Here is a 25,606-nt window from a genome sequence, read left to right as displayed (position 1 = left end):
TGTATCATTTAAAGTTTGTGTTTCCTTGTTAATTTTCTGTTTAGTTGATCTATCCATAGGTGTGAGTGGGGTATTAAAGTCTCCCACTATTTTTGTGTTATTGTTAATTTCCCCTTTCATACTTGTTAGCATTTGTCTTACATATTGTGGTGCTCCCATGTTGGGTGCATATATATTTATAATTGTTATATCTTCTTCTTGGATTGATCCTTTGATCATTATGTAGTGACTGTCTTTGTCTCTTTTCACAGCCTTTGTTTTAAAGTCTATTTTATCTGATATGAGTATTGCTACTCCTGCTGTCTTTTGGTCCCTATTTGCATGGAAAATCTTTTTCCAGCCCTTCACTTTCAGTTTGTATGTGTCCCCTGTTTTGAGGTGGGTCTCTTGTAGACAGCATATATAGGGGTCTTGTTTTTGTATCCATTCAGCCAGTCTTTGTCTTTTGGTTGGGGCATTCAACCCATTTACGTTTAAGGTAATTATTGATAAGTATGATCCCGTTGCCATTTACTTTATTGTTTTGGGTTTGAATTTATACACCGTTTTTGTGTTTCCTGTCTAGAGAATATCCTTTAATATTTGTTGGAGAGCTGGTTTTGTGGTGCTGAATTCTCTCAGCTTTTGCTTGTCTGTAAAGCTTTTGATTTCTCCTTCATATTTGAATGAGATCCTTGCTGGGTACAATAATCTGGGCTGTAGGTTATTTTCTTTCATCATTTTAAGTATGTCTTGCCATTCCCTCCTGGCTTGAAGAGTTTCTATTGAAAGATCAGCTGTTATCCTTATGGGAATTGCCTTGTGTGTCATTTGTTGTTCTTCCCTTGCTGCTTTTAATATTTGTTCTCTGTGTTTGATCTTTGTTAATTTGATTAATATGTGTCTTGGGGTGTTTCGCCTTGGGTTTATCCTGTTTGGGACTCTCTGGGTTTCCTGGACTTGAGTGATTATTTCCTTCCCCATTTTAGGGAAGTTTTCAACTATTATCTCCTCAAGTATTTTCTCATGGTTTTTCTTTTTGTCTTCTTCTTCTGGGACCCCTATGATTCGAATGTTGTAGCGTTAATATTGTCCTGGCGGTCTCTGAGATTGTCCTCATTTCTTTTAATTCGTTTTTCTTTTTTCCTCTTCGATTCATTTATTTCTACCATTCTATCTTCTAATTCACTAATCCTATCCTCTGCCTCTGTTATTCTACTATTTTTTGCCTCCAGAGTGTTTTGGATTTCATTTATTGCATTATTCATTATATAGTGACTCTTTTTTTATTTCTTCTAGGTTCTTGTTAAACCTTTCTTGCATCTTTTCAGTCCTTGTCTCCAGGCTATTTATCTGTGATTCCACTTTGATATCAAGATTTTGGATCAATTTCACTATCATTATTCGGAATTCTTTATCAGGTAGATTCCCTATCTCTTCCTCTTTTGTTTGGTTTGGTGGGCATTTATCCTGTTCCTTTACCTGCTGGCTATTCCTCTGTCTCTTCATCTTGTTTAAATTGCTGAGTTTGGGGTGTCCTTTCTGTATTTTGGCAGTTGGTGGAGTTCCCTTTATTGTGGCATTTCCTCGCTGTGTGTGGGTTTGTATAGGTGGCTTGTCAAGGTTTCTTGGTTAGGGAAGCTTGTGTCGGTGTTCTGGTGGGTGGAGCTGGATTTCTTCTCTGTGGAGTGCAATGAAGTGTCCAGTAATGAGTTATGATTTGTCTATGGTTTTGGGGTGACTTTGGGAAGCCTGTATCTTGGAGCTCAGGGCTGTGTTCCTTTGTTGCTGGAGAATTTTCTTGGTATGTCTTGCCCTGGAACTTGTTGGCCCTTGTGTGGTGCTTGGTTTCAGTGTAGGTATGGAGGCGTTTGATGAGCTCCTGTCAATTAATGTTCCCTGGAGTCAGGGTTTGGACTTAAGCCTCCTGCTTCCAGTTATCAGTCTTATTTTTACAGTAGTTTCAAAACTTCTCCTTCTATACAGTACCACTGATAAAACATCTACGTTAAAGATGAAAAGTTTCTCCACCATGAGGGTCACCCAGAGAGGTTCACAGCGTTACATGGAGAAGAGAAGAGGGAGGAGGGAGTTAGAGGTGACCCGAATGAGATGAGGTGGAATCAATAGAGGAGAGAGTGGGCTAGCCAGTAATCGCTTCCTTATGTGCACTCCACAACTGGACCACTCAGAGATGTTCACGGAGTTATACAGAGAAGAGAAGAAGGATGAAGAAGACAGAGGAGGATAAAAGGGGGGAATCAAAAGGACAGAGACAGATCCAGCCAGTAATCAGTTCCCTAAGTGTTCTCCACCGTCTGGAACACACAGAAATTCACAGAGTTGGGTAGAGTAGAGAGGGGTTAGGGAGGAGACACAGGTGACCTGGTGGAGAAAAAGGAGAATCCAAAGGGAGAGAGAGCAGTCAAGCCAGTAATCTCGCTCCCTAGTGAAAAATGGGTACTGAAGATTGGGTTCTTAAAGGTACAAAATTGGTAACAAATACATAAAAGCAAAAATTAAAAATCTAGAGTAGAGTTTGGAATTTCAAAAATACAATGTTAAAGAAAAGAAGAATGAAAAGAAAGAGAGGAAAAAAAACAAACAAAAACAAAGTCGCAAAAATTATAAAGAAAATATAGGTACAAAATTGATAACAAATACCAAAAAGCAAAAGTTAAAAATCTAGAGTAGAGTTTGGAATTTCAAAAATACAATGTTAAAAAAGGAAGAAGAAAAAGAAAGAGAGAGAAAAACAAACAAACAAAAACAAATAAAGTCGCAAAAATTATAAAGAAAATATAGGTACAAAATTGATAACAAATACCAAAAAGCTAAAATTAAAAATCTAGAGTAGAGTTTGGAATTTCAAAAATACAATGTTAAAGAAAAGAAGAAGGAAAAAAAAAGGTCACAAAAATTATAAAAACTATATATATGAATTTTGTTTAAAAAAATAGGGTTTTTGTGTTTTTTTTTTTGCAAAGTAATAGTAGGTTATAAAAGTGAAAATTAAAGGAATAATAGAGAACTTAAAATTTTTTTAAAAATAAAAAAAAAAAAAAAAGAATGATCATAAAAATAGTAAAAATATATCTAGGACTTTCTCTGGTTTTGTTTGGGTATTGTGGGGTCAGTTCATTTTTGGCTAGTTCCTTGGTCTGACTTATATTTCTCAAGATCTATAGGCCCCTTCCTATGTAGACAGTACTAACCACAGGGTTTTAATCTATTGCCTGTAGCTTCCAAGGCGGTTCCCTCTGTTATAGCTTCTTCTGTTTGCTGGTCTCTTCAGTGTCTGGTTTCTGCCCTGACACAAAGGGGATGGTGGTGGACACTATTTTTTTTTTTTTTTTAGGCTCACTTGTTCAGTCGCGCTGTGGGGAGGGAGGGAGGGACGCTGCAAACAAATAACACTGGCGTGTGCTCGCAGTGCCTCAGCCACACTGGGTCTGCCCCCATTCACGGCGCATCTAGCCTCCCTGCCCACACTGCTCAGGCTCTAGGTTGCTCCTCCGGGAACCATCTGTGGCCGGCCCTGGGCTGCTTGCACCTCCCAGGTCCAAGCCGCTCAGGTTCAGGCACTCGGGTAGTCCTCAGAGGTGCAGACTCGGTTGGGCCTGCGTTTTGTGCCCTTCCCAGGTCCGAGCAGCTCAGGTGATGAGGTGTTTGGCAAGCGTGATTGCTGCGACTTATCACCTCCCCACCGCTCGGTTATCTAGGTGTACAACTGGTGCACCTTCTCAGGCGGATGTTGACCGTCCAAGACTCCCAAGAAGTTTTAGTTAGCAAAGAAGCCTGCTTACAGTTTTATAGATAATGTCTCTCTGCGGCTGCAATTTCCCCCTTCCGGCTCTGGCTGCCTGTCACCAGAGGGGGATGGTCTGCAGCCAGCTATCTCTGTTCAGTCCTTTGTTCCGTGCACGGGCCTGGTGGTGTCTTAGGTTAGGGCTGGCTTTTCGCGTGGTAGATATCCCACAGTCTGGTTTGCTAGCCCAAATTATTTCGCTCAGACAGCGCTCTGGGTATTCAGGCCAGATTCTTACTCTCAGCGATGCAGCCCGCGCCACGCCTCCCTGCCCAGCCCCCGCTTGCTAGTGGCGTGTGCAGGCATCTGCGCTGCTTCTCCGCTGGGGGAGTTACCGTAGGGCTCGCAATCTGTGGGTTTTAATTGTTTATTTATTTTTCCTCCCTGTTATTTTGCCCTCTGTGCTTCCAAAGCTCGGCACAGATTCGGCAGTGAGAAGGTTTCCTGGTGTTTGGAAACTTCTCTCTTTTTAAGACTCCCTTCCCGGGACGGAACTCTGTCCCTCCCTCTTATGTCTCTTTTTTTGTCTTTTATATTTTTTCCTACCTCCTTTCCGAAGACTTGGATTGCTTTTCTGGGTGCCTGATGTCCTCTGCCGGCATTCAGAAGTTGTTTTGTGGAATTTACTTGGCGTTTAAATGTTCTTTTGATGAATTTGTGGGGGAGAAAGTGTTCTCCCTGTCCTACTCCTCCATCTTGGCTCCTCCTCGACTAATCTGTTTTTAGTCCTACAGTTTTGCCTTTTCAAGAGTGTAATATAATGGAATGTGATGTAAGTGAAATAACTTATAATCAATATATGCCTTTATCTTTTTTATGTGGCAGAATGTTTAAGATTCATCTTTTATTGCATATATTAGTTTATTCCTTTTCTATTGATGAGTAATCCATCATATGGAGTACCACAAATTGTCTATGCATTAACTGATTGATGAATATGTGGGTTGTTTCCAATTTGGGGCCACTTGAATAAAGGTACTATTAACATTTGCATACAGGTTTTTGTGTGGACCTAAATTTTCATTTCTTTTAGGTAATACCGAAGGGTGAGAGTGTTGTTTAAATGTTTAACTTCATTTTTAAAAACCCATCAAACGGTTTTCTAATATGGCTGTGACATTTTACATTCCAAGTAGCAATATATGAGAGTTCCAGTTGCTGGGGGTACCCTTCACCACTTGCCTTTGTTAGTGTTCTTAAATTTTTTTTTAAATTAATTCATTATCTTGTATTAATGGCTTCTGACCGTTTGTTTTGTTTGTGGTATTTATTAGTATTCCTCCAGCCAGATCACCTGCTTTCTACCCCAAACAAAGCAATATGTTTTGAAAATGGTTTTGAGGGGCTGTTCTTGGGTGGCAGTGGGAAAGGGAATTTTGGCAAGATCGCCATTGATTAGTAGGGAAAAAAAATTGGAAAAATATGAAACCAAGTACATGTCTCTCCCCATATATACACCTATATATATGTCCACTCACATGGCCGGCCAAGCCAGCCCTTGGGGGCTTTGAACAATTATCTCAATGCCTCTTTACGTTTCCCTTGTCCTGAGAATGGAAAGGGGCGAAAGGCAGAGTTCAGATCTGTAAGTATTTTTAAACAAACAAAAAAAAAACATTTAAAGCATCGTTAGAAACTTTGGTGGAATTGATTGTCTGGCATGCTAAAGTGGTCCCACTTTTCCGTAGAAGGCCTTGTAGGCTTGCGTCAAAAGAGGGCTGACCCCACGAGGAAGGTGGGGCGGAGGCAGAGGTTAAAGGTCGGGACCTCGGCGCCGCACCGTGGAGCCGCACGGCCTTTCTCTGGTTGGTACCTGTAGTCCCCGCGAGGAGAGTGACAGGCAAGGGGTGGAAGCCGCCTCGCGGCTGACACGGTGCGCTCTCCAACGCACTTCTTTCCTGCACAGGGAGCTCCTTGGGGTTGTTGGCCGCGCGGTGCTGTGCGACGTGGTCCAACCTGTGGCAAGAGTCTCCTCTCCGAGGGCTCAGGGCACGTGGGGTGGCGCCGCCTGGACCAGGTGGAGAACTCGATTTTCTCGTCCCCTAGCCTGGTGCGACAGGCTGGCGGCGCTCACAGAACCCTAGCCTGTGGTGCAGTTGTGCATCCCGCAGGGCTCAGGGCCTGGGCGCGGAAAGGCTGCACTTGGGATGAGGAGGGATGAGGTCGGAGACTAAGCAAAGGCTCATTCCCACACTGTTTTGTTGTTGTTGTTTATGGCTTGCGTTGTGCGTGGCTAAGTGGCAAGTACCGGCCGCTGGCACTAAAAAGAAGGGACCTTGGTGCGTGGTCTGCGTGGCCCCTAACTTCTGCGCCCTAACACTTGCTGATGCGCGCTCTAAATTTTAGACACTGTAATACAGTGATACAACATTTTGTTTTACTTTTGTTTTTTCGGCCAATAGTGATATATATTTTTTCATATGTTGATTGGCCATTCATATATGTTGATTGATAGTGTTTGCTCAAGTTATAGTTCTATTTTTTATTGGATTGTTTGTCCACTGCAGTACTCTTGCCTGGAAAATCCCATGGACGGAGGAGCCTGGAGGGATGCAGTCCATGGGGTCGCTGAGGGTCAGACACAATTGAGTGACTTCACTTTCACTTTTCACTTTCATGCATTGGAGAAGGAAATGGCAACCCACTCCAGTGTTCTTGCCTGGAGAATCCCAGGGGCGGTGGAGCCTGGTGGGGTCACACAGAATCGGACACGACTGAAGTGACTTAGCAGCAGTTGCCTTCAGTTCAGTCGCTGAGTCGTGTCCAACTCTGTGTGACCCCATGGACTGCAGCACGCCAGGCTTCCCTGTCCATTGGAAACTCTGGGAGTCCACCCATACCCATGTCCATTGAGTTGGTGATGCCATCCAACCATCTCATCCTCTGTCATCCCCTTCTCCTCCCGCCTTCAGTCTTTCCCAGCATCAGGGTCTTTTCCAACGCCAGCTCTTCACATCAGGTGGCCAAAGTATTGGAGTTTCAGCTTCAGCATTAGTCCTTCCAATGAATTTCAGGACTGATTTCCTTTAGGATGGACTGGTTGGATCTCCTGGCAGTCTTGTTTGCCTTATTACTTATCGCAGTTCTTTATATATTTTGCATGCAATCCCTTTATCATGTCTAACTGCTGCAAATATTTTACTCCCAGTATGTGTCTTTTTCTTTCTTGTTTTGGTTTCTAACAATGTTTTTGAAAGAGCAGAATTTTTTTTAGAAAAAAGTGGAAGTTTAAAATTTTGATGGTGTCCAATTTATCAGTTATTTCCCTTATGACCTGTGTTTTTGTGTCATACTTATTTTCCAGCGTGTTATCAAATATTTATGCTCATCTTTTCTTTTTCAAGTTTTATACTTTTAGCTTTTATATTTAAGTCTATGATCCATTTAAAGTTTATTTTTACTTATGGTGTGAAATAATGATCACACTTTTTTCTTTATGAATATCTACTTGTCCCAATACCATTTGCTGAAAATACACCTGCTTTTAAAACTTAAGGTAACATTTCCTTGTGGTATTTTGAGATTTTATATATCTCTTTATATATAAAATTTGAGATTTTATAATTTTGAGATTATACAAGGCAATAATTTAAAAAATAAAATTATAAACCTTAAATGCAATAAACTTAAGGGTAGAATTACTCTAACTTTAAATTAAAAAAATCTTAAATTTAAATAGGATTTAAACACACAGTGGATATATATATGTATATAATATGTGAAATGTATATGAAAATGTGTATATATTTACATTTTAACTACATATTTAGCATCTATCACACTTAAACCTAAATAATACTTCAGTATGCATATCTTCTAAACAAGTACTTTATCTGCATAACAGTAAAAGCATTCACACTAAAGGAATTATCATCTATATAATAATTTTATCTAGTATATATACTATAATTACATTTTCTCAGTTATCCTAATATATCTTGTATAGTTCCTCTTGAAGGGGCATCTAGTGTCCAGTCAAGGAACAAGTATTTAATTTGTCTGTCCCTTTACTCCTCTGTTATCAAGAACAGTTCCTGTTCCTATGTTTATTTCAATACATTGACAACTTTGAAGAGTCTAAGACAATTGTCATGTTAAACCTTTGGCAGTCTGGCTTTGGTAATTGTTTTCTTGAGATTAGATACCAATTCTGTGTATTTGGCAAGAAAATTACATAGGAGATGTTGTGTATGTCCCACTGCATTGGATTTTGGCTGAAGACATGTATTGTCAGTTTATCCCATTATCGGTAATGCTAAAATGATCACGTATTAAGGAGGAGTCTTCCATATCTCTCTATTGATGAGTGTCTGTTTTCATAGGCAATTAATTAAAAATCTATGGCATGTACTTTAAGACTTAGTGTATACTATTTCCTAAAACATTCATCCAACAGTTTCAGTATTAATTGATAATCTTTATCTGCTTTGTTGAAAAATGAGAATTTTTCTAATTTTATCATCTCTGTTTTTTTTAAATCTAGAATTTATACCTAATGTGTTTCTCCACATTTTAAAATTAAGAGAAACAGATTTCATCCCAAAGATAAATGCTCAGTAGTTGTTAGTGTACTTGTCTACGAAATCATTTTTTCCTCTTGGGAAGATTTTCTTTTTTATTGTGGTAAAATCCTTGGAAGGAAAGTTATGACCAACCTATACAGCATATTAAAAAGCAGAGACATTACTTTGCCAACAAAGGTCTGTCTAGTCAAGGCTATGGTTTTTCCAGTGGTCATGTATGGATGTGAGAGTTGGACTATAAAGAAAGCTGAGTGCTAAAGAACTGATGCTTTTGAACTGTGGTGTTGGGGAAGACTCTTGAGAGTCCCTTGGACTGCAAGGAGATCCAGCCAGTCCATCCTAAAGGAGATCGGTCCTGGGTGTTCATTGGAAGGACTGATGTTGAAGCTGAAACTCCAATACTTTGGCCACCTGATGAGAAGAGCTGACTCATTGGACAAGACCCTGATGCTGGGAAAGATTGAGGGCAGGAGAAGAAGGGGACAACAGAGGATGAGATGGTTGGATGGCATCACCGACTCAATGGACATGGGTTTGGGTGGACTCTGGGAGTTGGTGATGGACAGGGAGGCCTGGCGTGCTTCGGTTCATGGGGTCGCAAAGGGTCAGACATGACTGAGCGACTGAACTCAACTGAAAATGTTATAATGTAAAAACTACCATTTTAACTACTTTAAAGTGAGCAATTCAGTGAAATTTAGTACATTCACAATGTTGTGCAACCATAGCTGCTATCTAGTTCAGAACATTTTCATCACTCCAAAAAGAAACCCAACCCATCCATTAAGCAGTGATTGCCCATTCCTCCCTCCCTCCAGCCTCTGACAACCACTAACCTGTTTCCGTCTGTATAGATTGGCCAGATGTCATTTTTAATTGTATCAGACCTCTATTTTTGAAAAGCCCGATAAACAGGTTCTAAATACATCTGACTTTTCAAGAGTGATCAGAGGCTTCCATTTTAAAACATAATCCACATATGAGATGTATGAAAACGAAATGATGAAATTGAGCAAAACAAACAGCAGTGTCTAAATACTGTGATAAGCAAAAGGGATTCAGAAACCAAGTAACCAAGTACTCAGTACTTCAGATGCTATTGGAGGCTACTTTAGTAACATCACTGCCATTGATCTTAAACCCATCCGTGTTTATTGCTTGGTCTGTCTCTCTGGAATTGCCACTGCCCTTCTTTGGCCCTGGGGCTCCTCATCTATAGATCAAAGACTGGACTAAATGATTTGCAACATTTCTTTTGCTCCATGATTTCTTTTTTTTTTTATTTTATTTTATTTTTAAACTTTACAATATTGTATTACTTTTGCCAAATATCAAAATGAATCCACCACAGGTATACATGTGTTCCCCATCCTGAACCCTCCTCCCTCCTCCCTCCCCATACCATCCCTCTGGGTCGTCCCAGTGCACCAGCCCCAAGCATCCAGTATCGTGCATCAAACTGGACTGGCAACTCGTTTCATACATGATATTATACATGTTTCAATGCCATTCTCCCAAATCTTCCCACCCTCTCCCTCTCCAACAGAGTCCATAAGACTGTTCTATACATCAGTGTCTCTTTTGCTGTCTCGTAACTCAGTTGATCTTCATCTTTCATTCCAGGGCACGACTGTAGTAACATCACTGAGTTCTGTGCTACATGATGAGAAAGAATTCCCCAACCCAAAGGTATTTGACCCTGCCCACTTTCTGGATGAGAGTGGCAACTTTAAGAAGAGTGACTACTTCATGGCTTTCTCAGCAGGTAATAAAAGTTAATTTCCTTAAGTACTTAGGGAACAAGGTACCTTTCTGGAGTTGGTTGGAACTTAATGATGCCCTCTCTGGGGCTGGTAGAAATGCTTTTTGTCCATGATCACAAGCACCACTTTTAATGCCCTTGTGTTTCCTCCCCTCACCACACATCCCCAATATTGGAACTTCAGGGAGGTGACCCAGTTCTTCCAAAGTAAGAAAGCTAGAAAACAAGTTAATTGAATTATGCCTCTAGCATAATTCAGTAATAATCTTAGGTAGCACTGAGTTACCTGTGAGCTCCTCTTAGCAGGTGAAACTTTTAGACTTTACTTGCCTGCCATGAGTCCATAAGTTTGAGTATTTTCCATGTGATATCCTTCACTCCCTAGGCTGAGTTCTGGGGTTAAAAGTACAGAATGGGCACCAAAGTGGGCTCACAATCTAGTTAGGGAAGCAAATTACTAAAGAGAACGTTGAATAGTGTTGTGAGAGAGGAAAGCACAGGCTGTTCATGAGACCAGAAGGAGAAACCCTGTTTTCTGGTCACTCATACACCATAGTGGGGCATAAAATGGAGTAAGGAACATTCTTACAGAAAAAAGCGAATTTGAACTGCCTCACAGGAACAAAGTGAGAAGAGAAGGCAGGGCAATTTTACAGGAGCAGGACATTCTTTTAGATTGAGAAAGTCAGAACCTGCCGACTAACTGCAGTGTCAGCGAGTTCTTGGAAATGTGGCAGGATACCCTGCAGTGGTTCCAGAGCACTGTGGTCATCTTCCACTGCTGATCACAGATCTTGAAACTGGGTCTCCACAACTACAGTGTGTGCTGAGTCTCTGGCCACAGACTCACCTCCTTGTATTTGGCAGCTTTTGATGCCTGCTTTGTGTCTTGCTCTGTATATACCAAGATGTTAAGGACTGAGCCTTCCCTTCAAAATCACACATTTTAGCATAGCAGAAGAACCAGAATTATGATCAAGGTGATTCATGCTTCAACTGAAACAATGAATGTGATATTGAGGAAACTCAGAGAGGGCAAGATTCTACTGTCTGTGAATATCGCAAAGACCATAAAGAGGAAATGACATGGGACGTAGGTCCTGAAGGAAGTGTCAAAGAAATGCATCTTGACCGAATGAAGCATCATGAGACAAAACTAGAGGTTTCATGGTGTATTGGAGGTTGATGAAGAGCGGATATGGCTAGAGCTGAGAGTAGAGAGTGTGAAGAATGGAAAGAATGATATCGAACATCATACTGGGAACAAAATATGAAGGGCCAGCTCAACTCATTTGGACCTCGTAACAGATGGGAGAGACATTTAATGTTATCAAGTGGGAGACTGACACATTTAGACATGTACTTTTGAAAGCACATGGAGGAAAAATATCTTTAGCTGAATTTTGTGCCAGAAGTAGAAAGGAAGCACATATATACAAGTTCCCTCCTCTCAGGGCTTCCGATAGAAACTGGAAGTGGAAAAGAGCAGTTAAAATGTGAGAATACATGATGAAGTGCTTGACACAAAGTTGACATTCAATCAATATTTACTGAATGAAAAATTCTTATGAAGGTATTAGCTGAATAGAGAGTGTGTCTCTCTTTCTGTTTATCTGTCTCTAAACATCTTTCCAGGCCTCTATCTGTTCAATCATTCATATATTTTGTGACAATTCAAAATGTAATGCTCAAGGAACAAATCACCTCTGTGTGTATTTTCAGGAAAACGAAGTTGTGTGGGAGAAGGCCTGGCCCGCATGGAGCTGTTTTTATTTTTGACCACCATTTTACAGAAATTTACCCTGAAATCTGTGGTTGACCCAAAGGACCTCGACACCACCCCAGTTTCTAGTGGGTTTGGCCATGTGCCGCCCCCATACCAGCTCTGCTTCACTCCTCTGTGATGAAGGGCAGTCCATTGGCTGCTGCTGTGCTGTTGTCTGTAATTAACTCTCATCTGGGCCATCACTCACCTCCTTCTTACTACCAGGGATACTCTTTCTGACCGCCCATCTCATACTGCCACAATTTTCTCAGTATCCAGTGAATATCCAACTTTCATGAAAGGAAAGTCTCCTGAGTTTTACTGCACAAATGTATTTGCTGTCCTCATGTTCTGTAACACTTATATTGACTACCACATATGCTAATACTTCTTAGTACCATGTTATCACTGTAAAACAGAGTGGAATTGTTGGTATAAGCCAACACACAGCCATTTGCTCTCCAGGTGTTCTAAATAAAAAGCAGCAGTATTTGCTGAGCCAGTCTCAGACTTTCCTTCTTTTGTATGTAATGTAGGTAAGGAATGAATGAAAGTAAGAGTCCGAAGAGGCCGTGCTTGTGCTCATAATGATAAACACAGAGAGGAACAAAGGGGAAGAGGGCAGGAAAACTCTTTGCTGAGTATCACCTGGGCTTACTTGAAGATTGGGTTTGGAAATGAGAGAAATTGTGTCCAAGAGCAGGTCCAGCCTGCAGGGAAATAGTGAGAAAATCAGCATTTGGGAGGACTGAATAATAAGTGTTGGAATTCATTCCTCTGGTTGGTGTTACTGTGAACACTAAAAGAAGATATGAAATGTTCACATTACTTTGTGTTTCAAACTTATAGTCAAATATTAACCTATGTTTCTCTATTTCTAATCATGTACTCTAAGTGTTATTCTTTTCTCTCTGAGCAAGAACAAAATCCCTAGAAGGTGTCACCAGATTCTATTTTTTTCTACTTTCCATCACATTGTTTTATATGTAACATCAGTGGTGGCCATAACCACTTTGGAAGAGTTAGCAGTTCCTCAAAAAATGAAACATATACTTACCATATGATCCAGCAGTCATACTCCTTGGAATTTACTCAAATGAGTTGAGAACTTACATCTGCACAAAACCCCGCACATTAATGTTTTTAGTTACTTTTTTCATAAAAACATGTTTATTCATAAAATTAATTTTATAGTTGTTTTATTCATAAATTTATGTCAAAACTTGGGAGCAGTTGAGATGTCCTTCAGTTGTTGAAGCATAAAGAATGATATATCAATTGAATGGAATATTATTCATTGTTAAAAAAAAAAGGTGGCAAGCCATGAAAAGAACCCTAAGCACATTACTAAGTGAAAGAAACCAATTTGAATGCTGCTGCTGCTAAGTTGCTTCAGTTGTGTCCGACTCTGTGCAACCCCATAGACGGCAGCCCACCAGGCTTCCCCGTCCCTGGGATTCTCCAGGCAAGAACACTGGAGTGGGTTGCCATTTCCTTCTCCAACTACGTATTGTGTAATTCTAACTCTGTAACATTCTAGAAAATTATGGAGACAATACAAGATCAGTGGTTTCCAGGGGCTTGGGAAGGAGGGACAGATAGATGGAGCACAGAGAACTTTCAGGTGAAATCATTTTGTGTAATACTTTAATGGTGGATACATGCTCATGCTACATTTGTCAAAATCCATAGAATGTACAAAATTAAGAGTGAATCCTAATATAATCTGTGAACTTTGATTTATCATGTGTTGGTGTTATATCATTAATAGTAATAAGTGTACCACACTGGTGTGGGGTGCTGGTGGTGGGACAGGCTGTGTGTGTGTGAGTATGTGTGACCACTGTATACTTTTCTGCTTAGTTTTACTGTGAACCTAAAACTGCTGTTAAAATTCTATTCTTTAAAAAGAAAACCCCTAACCCACAACTCCAGCCAACCTGAAGTTTGCATAACTCTGTGACAGTAGAGGACTTAATATTTATGCTCTCTTAATCATTTGGACAACAGGAATGCTATTTGATGTGAGATGTTATTGAACTGGGAGTTGAAAAACAGATTCTAACCGAAGGCCTTGTAAGAATGTGGTGAGGACACTTTATCCACTGTCATTAATTGCTCATTAAAATAAAGGCTAGATTAACTGATCTCAGAGTACTTTCAGCCTTTAAATTATCTTTGACTCTTTTACTCTATAAAAAGAAATGGCTTTAACAGAAGGAATGTTAAGCAGAGCAAGCACACTGATTTCTCAAGGAATAAAATTGCTCTAAAGAAACTGACTGAATTTATTTCATCCAAAATTAGGTAGAGTTTAGACCTCTGTAAGTTAGGCACAAGTTACTACTTCTCCTTCTTTTCTGGTTGAAAGGTACACCATGTTTCATACTCATTCAAGTTTATAGGTTACAAAAATAAACTTTCCTGACCCCTACTTTAATCAGCTGGTGCAGTATTCATTAACTCAATTGACATATTTGAAAATTCATTGACTAGGATGAGTCACAGAATATTGAATCATGGTACATATGCAGCAAGTGTGGTGACCCTGGTGAACTGAATGTTTGCTTGGAGATGTGGGTTCCAGTCTCAACTCTACCACCTGTGGGTGCCGTGTCCTTAGCATAGGAACTGAATCTCCAAGGCCCATCCATGAATTGGAAATAATTTTACCTTTGGGAAAGGTAATTGAGATAATCATAAGAGATATTATGGTGTGAAAATTCTCTGTTTAATGTAAATAAGATATGAATCCATGTAAACATGAGGAATAAAACATTTTGTAATTAGCTCTTGGTGGTTTAGTGGCTAAGTCATGTTTGACTTTTGAGACCCCGTGGACTGTAGCCCACCAGGCTTCTCTGTTCATGGGATTTCCCAGGCAAGACTACTGGAGTGAGTTGCCATTTCCTTCTCTAGGGGATCTTACTGACCCAGGGATCCAACCTGCGTCTCCTGCACTGCAGGCAGATTCTTTATCGACTGAGCTACCAGGGAATTCCCAGGTATTAGCTTTTAATAAAAACTTGTTTTGCCTTACTAAAAGAGTTTAGGGATAACTTCACTAATCAATTTTGAACAAATATGGTATGTTGTAGAACACGTTTGTAAAGCATCGTCATTGTGATCTAGTGATGTTTACCTTTCCAGTGGTATTTAGATCTTCATGACGACTGTCATCTCCTGTTCTGGTGTGCATGTTATAGTGGTTCCACGCTGTAGGTCTGTTTAATGAAGTCCTTGCCTCCCATCCTCCACTGAATCCATATGTGTTGTTCTGTGTAAAATCTCCCTTCCTTGCTGTTGATGACAAATTGAAATTATAATGGAGTAATCACAGGATTCCCAGGTGACTTAGTGGTAAAGAATCCACCTGCCAATGCAGGAAATGCAGGAGACACAGGTTCAATCCCTGGGTCAGGAAGACCCCCCTGGAGGAGGAAATGGCAACCCATTCCAATATTTTTGCCTAGGAAATCCCATGGACAGAGGAGCCTGGTGGGCTGCAGTCCATGGAGTCACAAAAGAGTTGGACATGACTTAGTGACTGAACACAATCACAATTCAGGCATACAAAAACAGGAGGCAATTGCGGATCTGGTCTCCAACATGTCTCTGCACCTCTGAGAACTTGAAATCCCTTTGACCTGTACCAGACCCAAGGACAGGATCAGCCCTGTTCATAGCAACACCTGCCAGCTGCACCCTTATGTTCTAAAGGCCTTCCCTTGTAATTGTGCAACTGTTTCTGAGCCCAACCAATGTTTATGTAGCAGAAACTTTTACCCATTGCCATATCCAATTATGATTCTTGATAAGTAACTCATGTGTCTAACCGTACTCTTGCAATCTTCCCCTTTATAAGTCTCCACCGTTTTGTAGTCCAGTGCAACTCAATTCAAGTGCTTCTTGAGCCTGTGTCTTCTGGGCTACAGTCCTAACAAACCCTCAGTGGACACCTTTTTATTTCAATCAGGTCTTTTCTAAAATTTTGGTTAGCACTGTGCAAACTTTATTCTGTTGCTTCTGACAAAGACAGACTTCAAAAGGCAACAGAAGCAATTGTGTCTGGAAGCAGCTGGGAGGCTGGAGTCATAGTTTCTCAAGCTTTCCCTGCTAAATTCTTGAGATTGGCTCTTCCCTCAGTTACTTGAGTAAGTTTTACCTCTGCAATGATGGAAAGGGGAGAATACCTATTTTTGATTTCTTGTTTTGAGAATCTGTGACTCTTTTTTCCTTGGACTCAAGTAGGAGACATCTGTTTAATGTGAAGCCTGTTATTTTGTGGTCAGTGGGGTATATATTCAGAGTAATGTATATGGGGATAGTGGAAGAAACTTTCACATATTCAGGTATGGGAAGTCATTCTGGCTTATACATGATTTGACATGAACTTTATGATAACTAGAACAGCCTGTCTTATGGTCTGTTTTCATACCTTGTATATCTGCTTTAACTCTCAAAGAGTGCATTATCCAGATGTAAAGAATGTCCACTTTGAAGATAGGGATACAATGCCTCCCTTCAAATGTCATCAAAGTTAAGGCTCTCTTCCCAGATGCCAAAGTCATACTAACTCTCTGAGCAAGTGCTGATCTGTCTCTTTTGAAACTTTGAAGGAATGTTCCCATGTCATGTTTGATGTGTATTTTTTTTTTTTTTGATAAGTTGTAAAACTGTACTGAAAACCATGCTTCTCTAGAGCTATTTTTCAGAGCTATTAAGAGGCTGTCTCTGTGGTATAGACCTCAAGTTTGCTTGAATAAAACTCTCTTCTGTTCCTTACTATAAACTGCTTATTGACTATTTGTATCCACAGGGTTTTAGCTGTCCTGCTAAATTTGTTCTTGAGGCAACTATGGTGTGAGTGCATTATAACTGATGGACATCAGAAGAACTTAAATTAAATCTTAGTTTTATTAATTATGAGCGTCATGACACAGGACAGGCTTCTTGTTCTCCCAGAATCTCTCTTTCCCCCATTTGAAAAAATACAAAATAATAAACCCTATTTCCAGTATATTTCTTTTCTTTCTTTTTTTCTTTTTTTTTTTTTGTGGGCAGGGGAAAATATCAACGTAAAAGGCATGTAAATTTGCTTAGCTAATTACTTTATTTCTGTTTGGCCATTCAAATTGTTTGAATTATGTTAATGTTAACCAGAAATTCCAAGAATGGAGACCTGGTTGAAATAAACAGGTGTTTAATTGAGGTTTATTAGGACTGTAGCCTAGGAGACACAAACTGAAGAAGATCTTGAATTGTGTTCTACTGGACTACGTACTGGACTACGAGGTAGGGGACACTTAACAACGTAAAAAACACAAGGTTACATAAATTATTTGTCAAGAACTGGGATTGGAGCTGCATGGATTAATGGTTAAGCAAGGGTAGGTTGAGGTTCAAAATGATTACAGAATGGAGTGTGTGGGTACTTGAAACTACAAGGCGGCAGCTGCTGCTGCTGCTGCTAAGTCGCTTCAGTCGTGTCCAACTCTGTGCGACCCCATAGACCGCAGCCCACCAGGCTCCCCCATCCCTGGGATTCTCCAGGCAAGAACGCTGGAGTGGGTTGCCATTTCTTTCTCCAATGCATGAAAGTGAAAAGTGAAATTGAAGTCACTCAGTTGCGTCTGACCCTCAGCGACCCCATGGACTGTAGCCTTCCATGCTCCTCTGTCCATGGGATTTTCCAGGCAAGAGTACTGGACTGGGGTGCCATTGCCTTCTCCAAGGTGGCAGCTAGCATATACTATTTTCTTTTTTTAAAAGGTGACACTTTACCCATTTAAAAGAACACCATTTAGACAGTGTTAGTGTATTCACAACATTGTGCATTATCTAATTCCAAGATATTTTTATCACTCCAGAAAGAAATACTGCCCATTAAGCAGACACTGCCCATATATTGTTTTGAAAATGGCTAGTGGTATCCTTGAGTTTGATACAGTTCTGAAAATTCAGATTCTCAGATATGCAGAAATATGTCTGAAACCATATCCACTATGGCGACCCATTTCCATTCTGGTGGCCAGGACTATAGTTAACTTCATTTTGATTTTTAAATTATCTTAACTATGTCATCATTAGCTGTTTTATGTATAGGCAGCTGTAATGTTAGTATAGTACATTAAAATATTTTGAAATCTTGCATATTCAAGGACAAATTAGATTTTTAGATACATGTGTATATTAGATAGTGTTAGATATAACATTACAAGATACTCTTTAAAATATAAAAAACATAGAATACACTGATATTCCTCAAAATCATAAATTCCCAACTGGTCATTGACTCCAGTCCAGAGTATTGAGCCTTTTTTGGCATCAAACTATTTATGTCAATAATTCTCAATCCTGGTTGTGTGTTAGAACCACTCAATTTTTTAATTAGCAATACCTGGACCCCAACCCAGTACAAATAAACCAGAATCTCTAGAGTCATCATTGGACACAGAGAAAACAAGTCCAAAGAACAGTTTGTTTTTGTTTTTGTCAGAGTGGCAAAGTCCCACAGAATATAGAGTACAAAGTGGGTATAATTGATTGATCTCTTTACAGGTGCAAATTGAATTAGCAGAGACTGTTATAAAAGCTTTACATTTCAGGCTCACAATCTTCAGAATGAGAAGAGAAGGTGTCGATGGATCTGGCTGTGGTCCTGGTGCTCTATTTCTCCTGTCTGCTTCTCCTGTCCCTCTGGAAACAGAGCTCTGGGAAAGGGAAGCTCCTGCCTGGACCTACTCCTCTCCCAATTCTTGGAAATACCCTACAGTTAGATGTTAATGACATCAGCAAATCCTTAAGCAATGTAAGTAGGTTTTATGCTCCTCCAGTGGCTAGCAAACAGTAAGTAAATTAAGCCCAGTTATGACACTAATGGGCTGCCCTGGGTTTTCCCAGGTGGTGCTAGTGGTAAAGAACCCGCCTGTCAATTCAGGAGACTTAAGAGACTCAGGTTTGATCCCTGGTCGGGAAGATCCCCTGGAGGAAGGCACCGCAACCCACCCCAGTGTTCTTGCCTGGAGGATCCCATGGACAGAGGAGGCTACAGTCCATAGGGTTACAAAGAGTTGGACACGACTGAAGCAACTTAGCATGCACGCACGGTGGCTCAGAGAGTAAAGAATCTGCTTACAATGTGGGACACCAGGATTCGATCCCATCCCTGGGTCAGGAAGATCCCCTGAAGAAGGGAATGGCTACCCATTCCAGTATTCTTGTCAGGAGAATTCCATGGACTGAGGAGCTTGGCAGGCTATAGTCCATGGGGTCGCAAAGGGTTGGTCATGACTGACTGATACGCCAGTCAATCCTAAAGGAAATCAGTCCTGAATATTCATTGGAAGCTGAAACTCCAATACTTTGGCCACCTGATGTGAAGAACTGACTCATTGGAAAAGACCCTGATGCTGGGAAAGATTGAAAGCAGAAGGAGAAGGGGATAACAGAGGATGAAATGGGTTGGATGGCATCACCAACTTGATGGATATGAGTTTAAGCAAGCTCTGGGAGTTGCTGATGGACAGGGAAGCCTGGCGTGCTGCAGTCCTTGGGGTCGCAAAGCAAAGAGTTGGACACGAATGAGCGACTGAACTGAGCTGACTAACACACACATATGATACTAATACATATTTCTGGGGGCACATTGTCAAAATAGGTCCTTGTGTAGCAAATTAGTCCCTGTAAATACTGTTACTTTTCTTGCCTTTTCAGGTATGTCATTGTCATAAATAGAGGGACAAAGTAGAGTTTGTGAGTAGAGAAATGTTTAGCTCTTTGTATGGCTGAAATAAAAGTGTCAAAAGCTGGGAGTATTGCTTCCCTTCTTTGTTTCATAGCCATTTGCTATGATTTGGGACAGAAGGTAAATGGTAAGTGAAGTGTTTTGTGATTTAAGATTTTCTTCCAGAAGTCATATACTATATAAGCTATGTGTTTCCTTCAGATGGCCAGAAAAATAGGACTTTTCTGAAAAAGGGCATTGTGCTTGAGGTTAAGAAATTAGCTTGGAATCAGAGCCAGCATGAGTGAATGAAAGAAAAAGTTGTCAGTCAGGGCCCAGTTGGTGGCAAGAGCATTGATTTACATTCTTGAGGAAGCTGGTGTCTGTACCCGTGAATGCTGCAGTCTGGAAGAAGTTGTTCTTCCATGAGATGCTGCATGTCCTGGCACTGCCTCTATGATGCTTCTGTTGTTTCTGTTTTACTAATACCAGTGGATCTCAAACTGTGCTGGGCATTAGAGTTATCTGCACTTATTTTTTAAAATACAGATTTCTAATATTCATCTTTGGGCTACAGATTCAGAATTCTAATGACTGCCCTGTGGTGATTCTGAAGCAGGCAGGTGGCTGTTGGTTTAAAGGTGGGCCTGGAGGGTTGATACATTGCTCAAGAATCAGAGATTGATAAGAAGGGTTTCAAATTTGAATCTTCTATATATATCCATGGAACTCTGGAAATGAATTGAAATCCTCAACCTCAGTTTCCTTATTTATAAGTTGGGGCGAATAAACCTGCTGATGGTGTTGATATGTGGATTAATTACAATCTGTGTACCAGTTACTTGAGTCCCATCTAAGTGGAAACTGTAACAATTACTATAATACTTATGTATTCAGAAATATGTTAGGCTGTTTGTGGAAGAATAGAAATGTAAAAGTGTGATGATAATATATTCTGAGTCAGGTATTATATTTTATCAAGTTGTGACCTATTTTGCTATTACATGCATCTCCTTTCCCAGCTCTCAGAGGTCTGTGGCCCTGTGTTCACTGTGTATTTTGGCATGAAGCCCGCCGTCCTGTTGTATGAATATGAAGCAGTGAAGGAAACTGATTTGGGAGAAGAGTTCTCTGGAAGAGGCAGTCTCCCATTGCCTGAAAGAATTAGTAAAGGCCATGGTAGGTGTACTTGTGTTTGTGTTCAGCATTGGCATTGGGGGTGGAGAGGGTAAGATTAGAGGAATTTGAAGAACCTGGCAGCAGATGTTGGTCTACCTGAAAGGCTGCCAACTGTAAGCTCACTCCTCCTTGCCTAGGGCCTCCCTCCTAGTTTCTGTTTCTCCTCCCGGCAGGAATCCTCTTCAGCAGCGGGAAGAGATGGAAGGAGAGCAGGCGCTTCTCCCTCGTGATGCTGCGGAATTTCAGGATGGGGGAGTAGAGCGTCGAGGACCGCGTTCAAGAGGAAGCGCGCTGCCTGGTGGAGGAGCTGCGAAAAACCAACGATGGGTGATTCTGTGCTGTGTAACTCTGACCTTAACAGACTGCTGTCTTCTCTGTTGACATCCTTGGAAACATTTCAGGAGAGGCCACATCTTTCACATGGGTTGTGGTTGTCAGCCCTTATGTGGAGGGGGGATGTGTGAAGAAGAGAAAGCCAAGGGAGGTTTTGTGTATCTGTGCTTGTCATATGTGTACTCCCATAACTGTGCATGCAGTGTGGATATTGGTTATTTAATTGTAATCCTGAACTTCTTTTCAAGTCAGAAGTCACAAGGAATGGTTTTGAATTACTTCCTGAAAGCATTAGATAACATTGTTTTACCATAGCATAAATGTGGTTGTCTATATCAGAGCCTTTCAGCAGGGAATATTTGTTAAGTGGACAGGGTTGGAATGACCTCATCATGCTCTTATGTAGCATGAAACGTGTGACTTGTATATTATGTAATTGAACTATATTTATATATTAAGCATCACAGATGCATCTGAGAGCCCAGGCCTGTAGTTCTGACCAAGAGTAATACTGTCTATGGTTTTATTTTCTTAGGCATATCTTAGCACAGTTCTTATCAATTTTGATTTCTCTGTGCAGATGGTACCATTTAAAAATATCAGCTTTCATTATTTCTTGTTACTTAATACTTAGTATACTGATTTATATATACAGTTATTTATAAATTTTGAATAAATACTTGCTGCATCATAATTCTGCAAAATACACAAATACCAAGTTGGAAAATGTTTGGTTTAACTCGACTTTAGGATTATCAGTAACTGCTACCTGGTGTTCTCTGAATGAAATTTGGCTTTGCTTCAACATTGCCCCTACTTTACTGGATTTTGGTAACACATGTATGGTAATTATTTACTTCCCACTACTAGGTGTAATGACTTGTACAATGGTTATCACAAGGACTCTGATTTTCAGCTCATATTTCAAATTATTCTGTTTTAAAATTCTTTATTCTATATTAAATGAAAGACTTGAATTGGATTTACTGTGAATCACATATTGACAAAGAAATGCCCAAGGCTTTCAAAATTACCCTTTATCTATCTAGCCAAAATAAAAGTTGTTTTAAACTTAGATCTCTATAATTTAAAAGGAACCTGGTGTAGAAGCTCCTTAATGAAGCCTGGCATAATTCCATACCTTAACCATTTGTTCCAACATTTTACAAAAATTTGTAGTAAAAAAACGATATAACATGAGATCTATGATCTTAACAAATTAAGTGCACATTATAACTATGGATGGAAGTTTGTAACCTTGTACAAGAGACAGTGACCAAAATCATACCAAAGGAAAAGAAATGCAAGAAGGCAAAGTGGTTGTTTGAGGAGGCTTTAAAAATAGCTGAGGAAAGAAAAGAAGTGAAAGGCAAGGGAGAAAGGGAAAGATATACCCAACTAAATGCAGAGTTCCAGAGAATAGCAAGGGGAAATAAAAAGGCTTTCTTGAATGAACAATGCAAAGAAAGGAAAATAATAGAAGATCTCCTCAAGAAAACTGGAATGACAAGGGAACATTTCATGCAAAGATGGGTACAATAAAGGACAGAAACGGTAAGGACCTAACAGAAGCAGAAGAGATTAAGAAGAGGTAGCAAGAATACACAGAAGAACTGTACAAAAAAGGTCTTAATGACCTGAATAACCACAATGGTGTGGTCACTAACTAGAGCCAGACATCCTGGAGTGTGAAGTCAAGTGGGCCTTAGGAAGCATTACTACAAAGTTAATGGAGGTAATGGAATTCCAGCTAAGCTATTTAAAATCCTAAAGATGATTGCTGTTAAAGTGCTGCACTCAGTATATCAGTAAATTTGGAAATCTCAGCAGTGGGCACAGGATTGGAAAAGGTCAGTTTTCATTCCAATCCCAAAGAAAGGCAATACCAGAGAATGTTCAGACTTCCATACAATTTCATATGCTACCAGGGTGATGCACAAAATTCTTCAAGCTGGGCTTCAGCAGTATGTGAGCTGAGAACTTCCAGATGTACAAGTTGGGTTTTGAAGAGGCAGAGGAAGGCAATCTGAAACAGATCAGATTGCCAACATTTTTTGGATCATGGAGAAGGAAGGGAGTTCCAGAAAAACATCTACTTCTTCTTTATTGACTACGCTAAAGCCTTTGACTGTGTGGATCACAACAAACTATGGAAAGTTCTTAAAGAAATGGTAATACCAGACCACCTTACTCATCTCCTGAGAGACCTGTATACAGGTCAAGAAGCAATGATTAGAAGCGGAAATGGAACACATACTGTTAAAAATTGGGAAAGGAGTACAACAAAGCTGTATATTGTCACCCTGCTTATTTAACTTCTATGCAGAGTTTGGGATTCCCTGGTGTGAATTCCAGGCTGGATGAATCACAATCTGGAATCAAGATTGCCAGGAGAAATAACAATCTCATATATGCAGATGATACCATGCTAATGGCAGAAAGTGAATTTTTGTGTAGCTATTTGAATACTGAAGATGGAAGACAATGCAACTTTTTTGCCATGTGATGCTTTATTATTTCAAGAAAGGTAAAAACGTAACTGAAGCACAAAAAGGGTTTGTGTAGTGTTTGGAGAAGGTGCTATAATGGATCGAACATGTGAAAAATGGTTTGCAAATTTTCATGTTGGAGATTTCTTGCTGGATGATAATTCCTGATAAGGTAGATCAACTGAAGTTGATAGTGATCAATTATTGAGAACAATCCAGGTGGAAGACAGACAACATACTAAAAATATCCAAATTAAGCACTGAAAATCATTTGCACCAGCTTGGTTATGTTAATCACATAGATGATTTGGTTCCACATAAGATATGGGAAAAAAACCTTGACCGTATTTCCACATGCAACTCTCTACTTACACGTAATAAAAACATTCATTTTTAAAACAAATTATGATCAGTGATGAAAAGTGGACACTGAAAAATAATGTGGAATGGAAGAGATTATGAAGCAAGCAAAATGAATCACCATCAACCACACCAAAGGCCGGTCTTCATGCAAAGAAGGTAATGTTATGTTTATGATGAAACTCTATTATGAGCTCCTTCTGGAAAACCAAACTATTAATTACCACAAGTACTGCTTCCAGTTAGCACTTGGTGAACAATGTCTGGAATTACTCAACTGAAAATGCATAAATCTCCATGTGGATAATGCAAAACCACATGTTTCTTTGATGACCAGGAAGAAACTTTTAAAATTCGGCTGGGAAGTTCTGATTCAGCTACCATACTCACTGGACATTGCACCTTCGGATATCAATTTATTTTGGTTTTTACAAAATTTTCTTAATGCAAAAATTTTCAGTTCCCTGGAAGACTGTAAAAGACACCTGGAACATTTCTTTGCTCAAAACCAAAAAGTTTTAGGAAGATGGAAGTATGAAGTTGCGTGAAAAATTGCAGAAGGTAGGGGAACAAACGGTGAATATGTTGTTCAATAAAGTTCTTGGTGAAAATGAAAGATGTCTTTTCTTTTTACTTCAACAAAGGAAGTTTTTGGCCAAATGGATACTTTTTGTTTTTGTAAGTTTGACTCAGATACTTCGTCTAAGGGGAATCATGAATCCTTTGTCCTACTGTGATTGGCTTTTTTCACTTAGTACAGTTGGCTCAAGGTTCATCTATGTTGTATCATGTGGGAAGATTTGTTTCATTTTTATGGCTGAATATTATTCCAGTATTTATATTTATATGTTTTCTTTATTCATTAATCATTGGGGGCTATTTAGATTGTTTTACCTCAACTTTTAAGGTTATGGAAATACAAATATCACTTTGAAAGTTTGAGTCAGTTCTTTTGAATAGAAACTCAGAAAGGGGATTGCTGGGTAATATGGTAATTCTAGTTTTAATTACTTGGGAAACCATCCTAGTGTTTTCCATAGGAGCTTCTGGTAATAGTATTCTACCTCCCCACCCTCACCAACAGTTGTTATTTTCTTCTCCACTCCCTCCCTCTCCTTCCTTCTATCCCTTCATCCTTCTTTTTTTTTTTTTTTTGGATAGTGCCTATTGGCACCCCATTCCAATACTCTTGCCTGGAAAATCCCACGGACAGAGGAGCCTGGTGGGCTGCAGTCTATGGGGTCGCAAAGAGTCGGATACGACTGAGCGAATTCCCCTTTTCTAACAGATAGAATAGGTGATATTTCTTGCTTCTGATTTGCATTTTCTAATTTGGAGTATATATGCTGCTGCTAAGTCGCTTCAGTCGTGTCCGACTCTGTGCGACCCCATAGACGGCAGCCCACCAGGCTCCCCGGTCCCTGGGATTCTCCAGGCAAGAACACTGGAGTGGGTTTGGAGTATATATAAATCTTGACAATTTTCCCACTATTTTGTAATGCGAGTGTCAGATTTGATCCTTGATGGCTGAGGCATCCATTTCAAAGGGGCATCCAAACCTGACTGTCTCAGATAAACAGCCACAGGACTAGATAAAGAGCTGGTTGCCTCCCCTAACTGAGTCTCCTTTGTTTTAGAGATCTTGCTTGATTTCAGTGACTGACTTTTTGAGCTACATTTTT

The 25,606-nt window shown here is 40.0% G+C and overlaps 1 protein-coding gene and 1 pseudogene across 1 annotated transcript in view; both read left to right on the top strand.

Moving 5' to 3' along the window:
* LOC102280731 (cytochrome P450 2C18) overlaps positions 1–13,897 on the top strand; it is a 43,020-nt gene extending 29,123 nt beyond the window's left edge. The window contains exons 8-9 of the mRNA XM_005907260.3: positions 9,934–10,075; positions 11,795–13,897. Of these exons, the coding sequence (XP_005907322.2) occupies positions 9,934–10,075; positions 11,795–11,976 (324 nt within the window). The 3' untranslated portion in view covers positions 11,977–13,897. The remainder of the gene's footprint in view (positions 1–9,933; positions 10,076–11,794) is intronic.
* Positions 13,898–18,480: 4,583 nt separating this feature from the next.
* The window catches only part of LOC102280446 (cytochrome P450 2C18-like), a 31,144-nt pseudogene continuing 24,018 nt past the window's right edge, over positions 18,481–25,606 (top strand).

The sequence above is a fragment of the Bos mutus genome, chromosome 26, assembly GCF_027580195.1.
Source record: "Bos mutus isolate GX-2022 chromosome 26, NWIPB_WYAK_1.1, whole genome shotgun sequence".
NCBI lineage: Eukaryota > Metazoa > Chordata > Mammalia > Artiodactyla > Bovidae > Bos > Bos mutus.
This window is presented reverse-complemented; position numbering and strand designations above follow the sequence as displayed.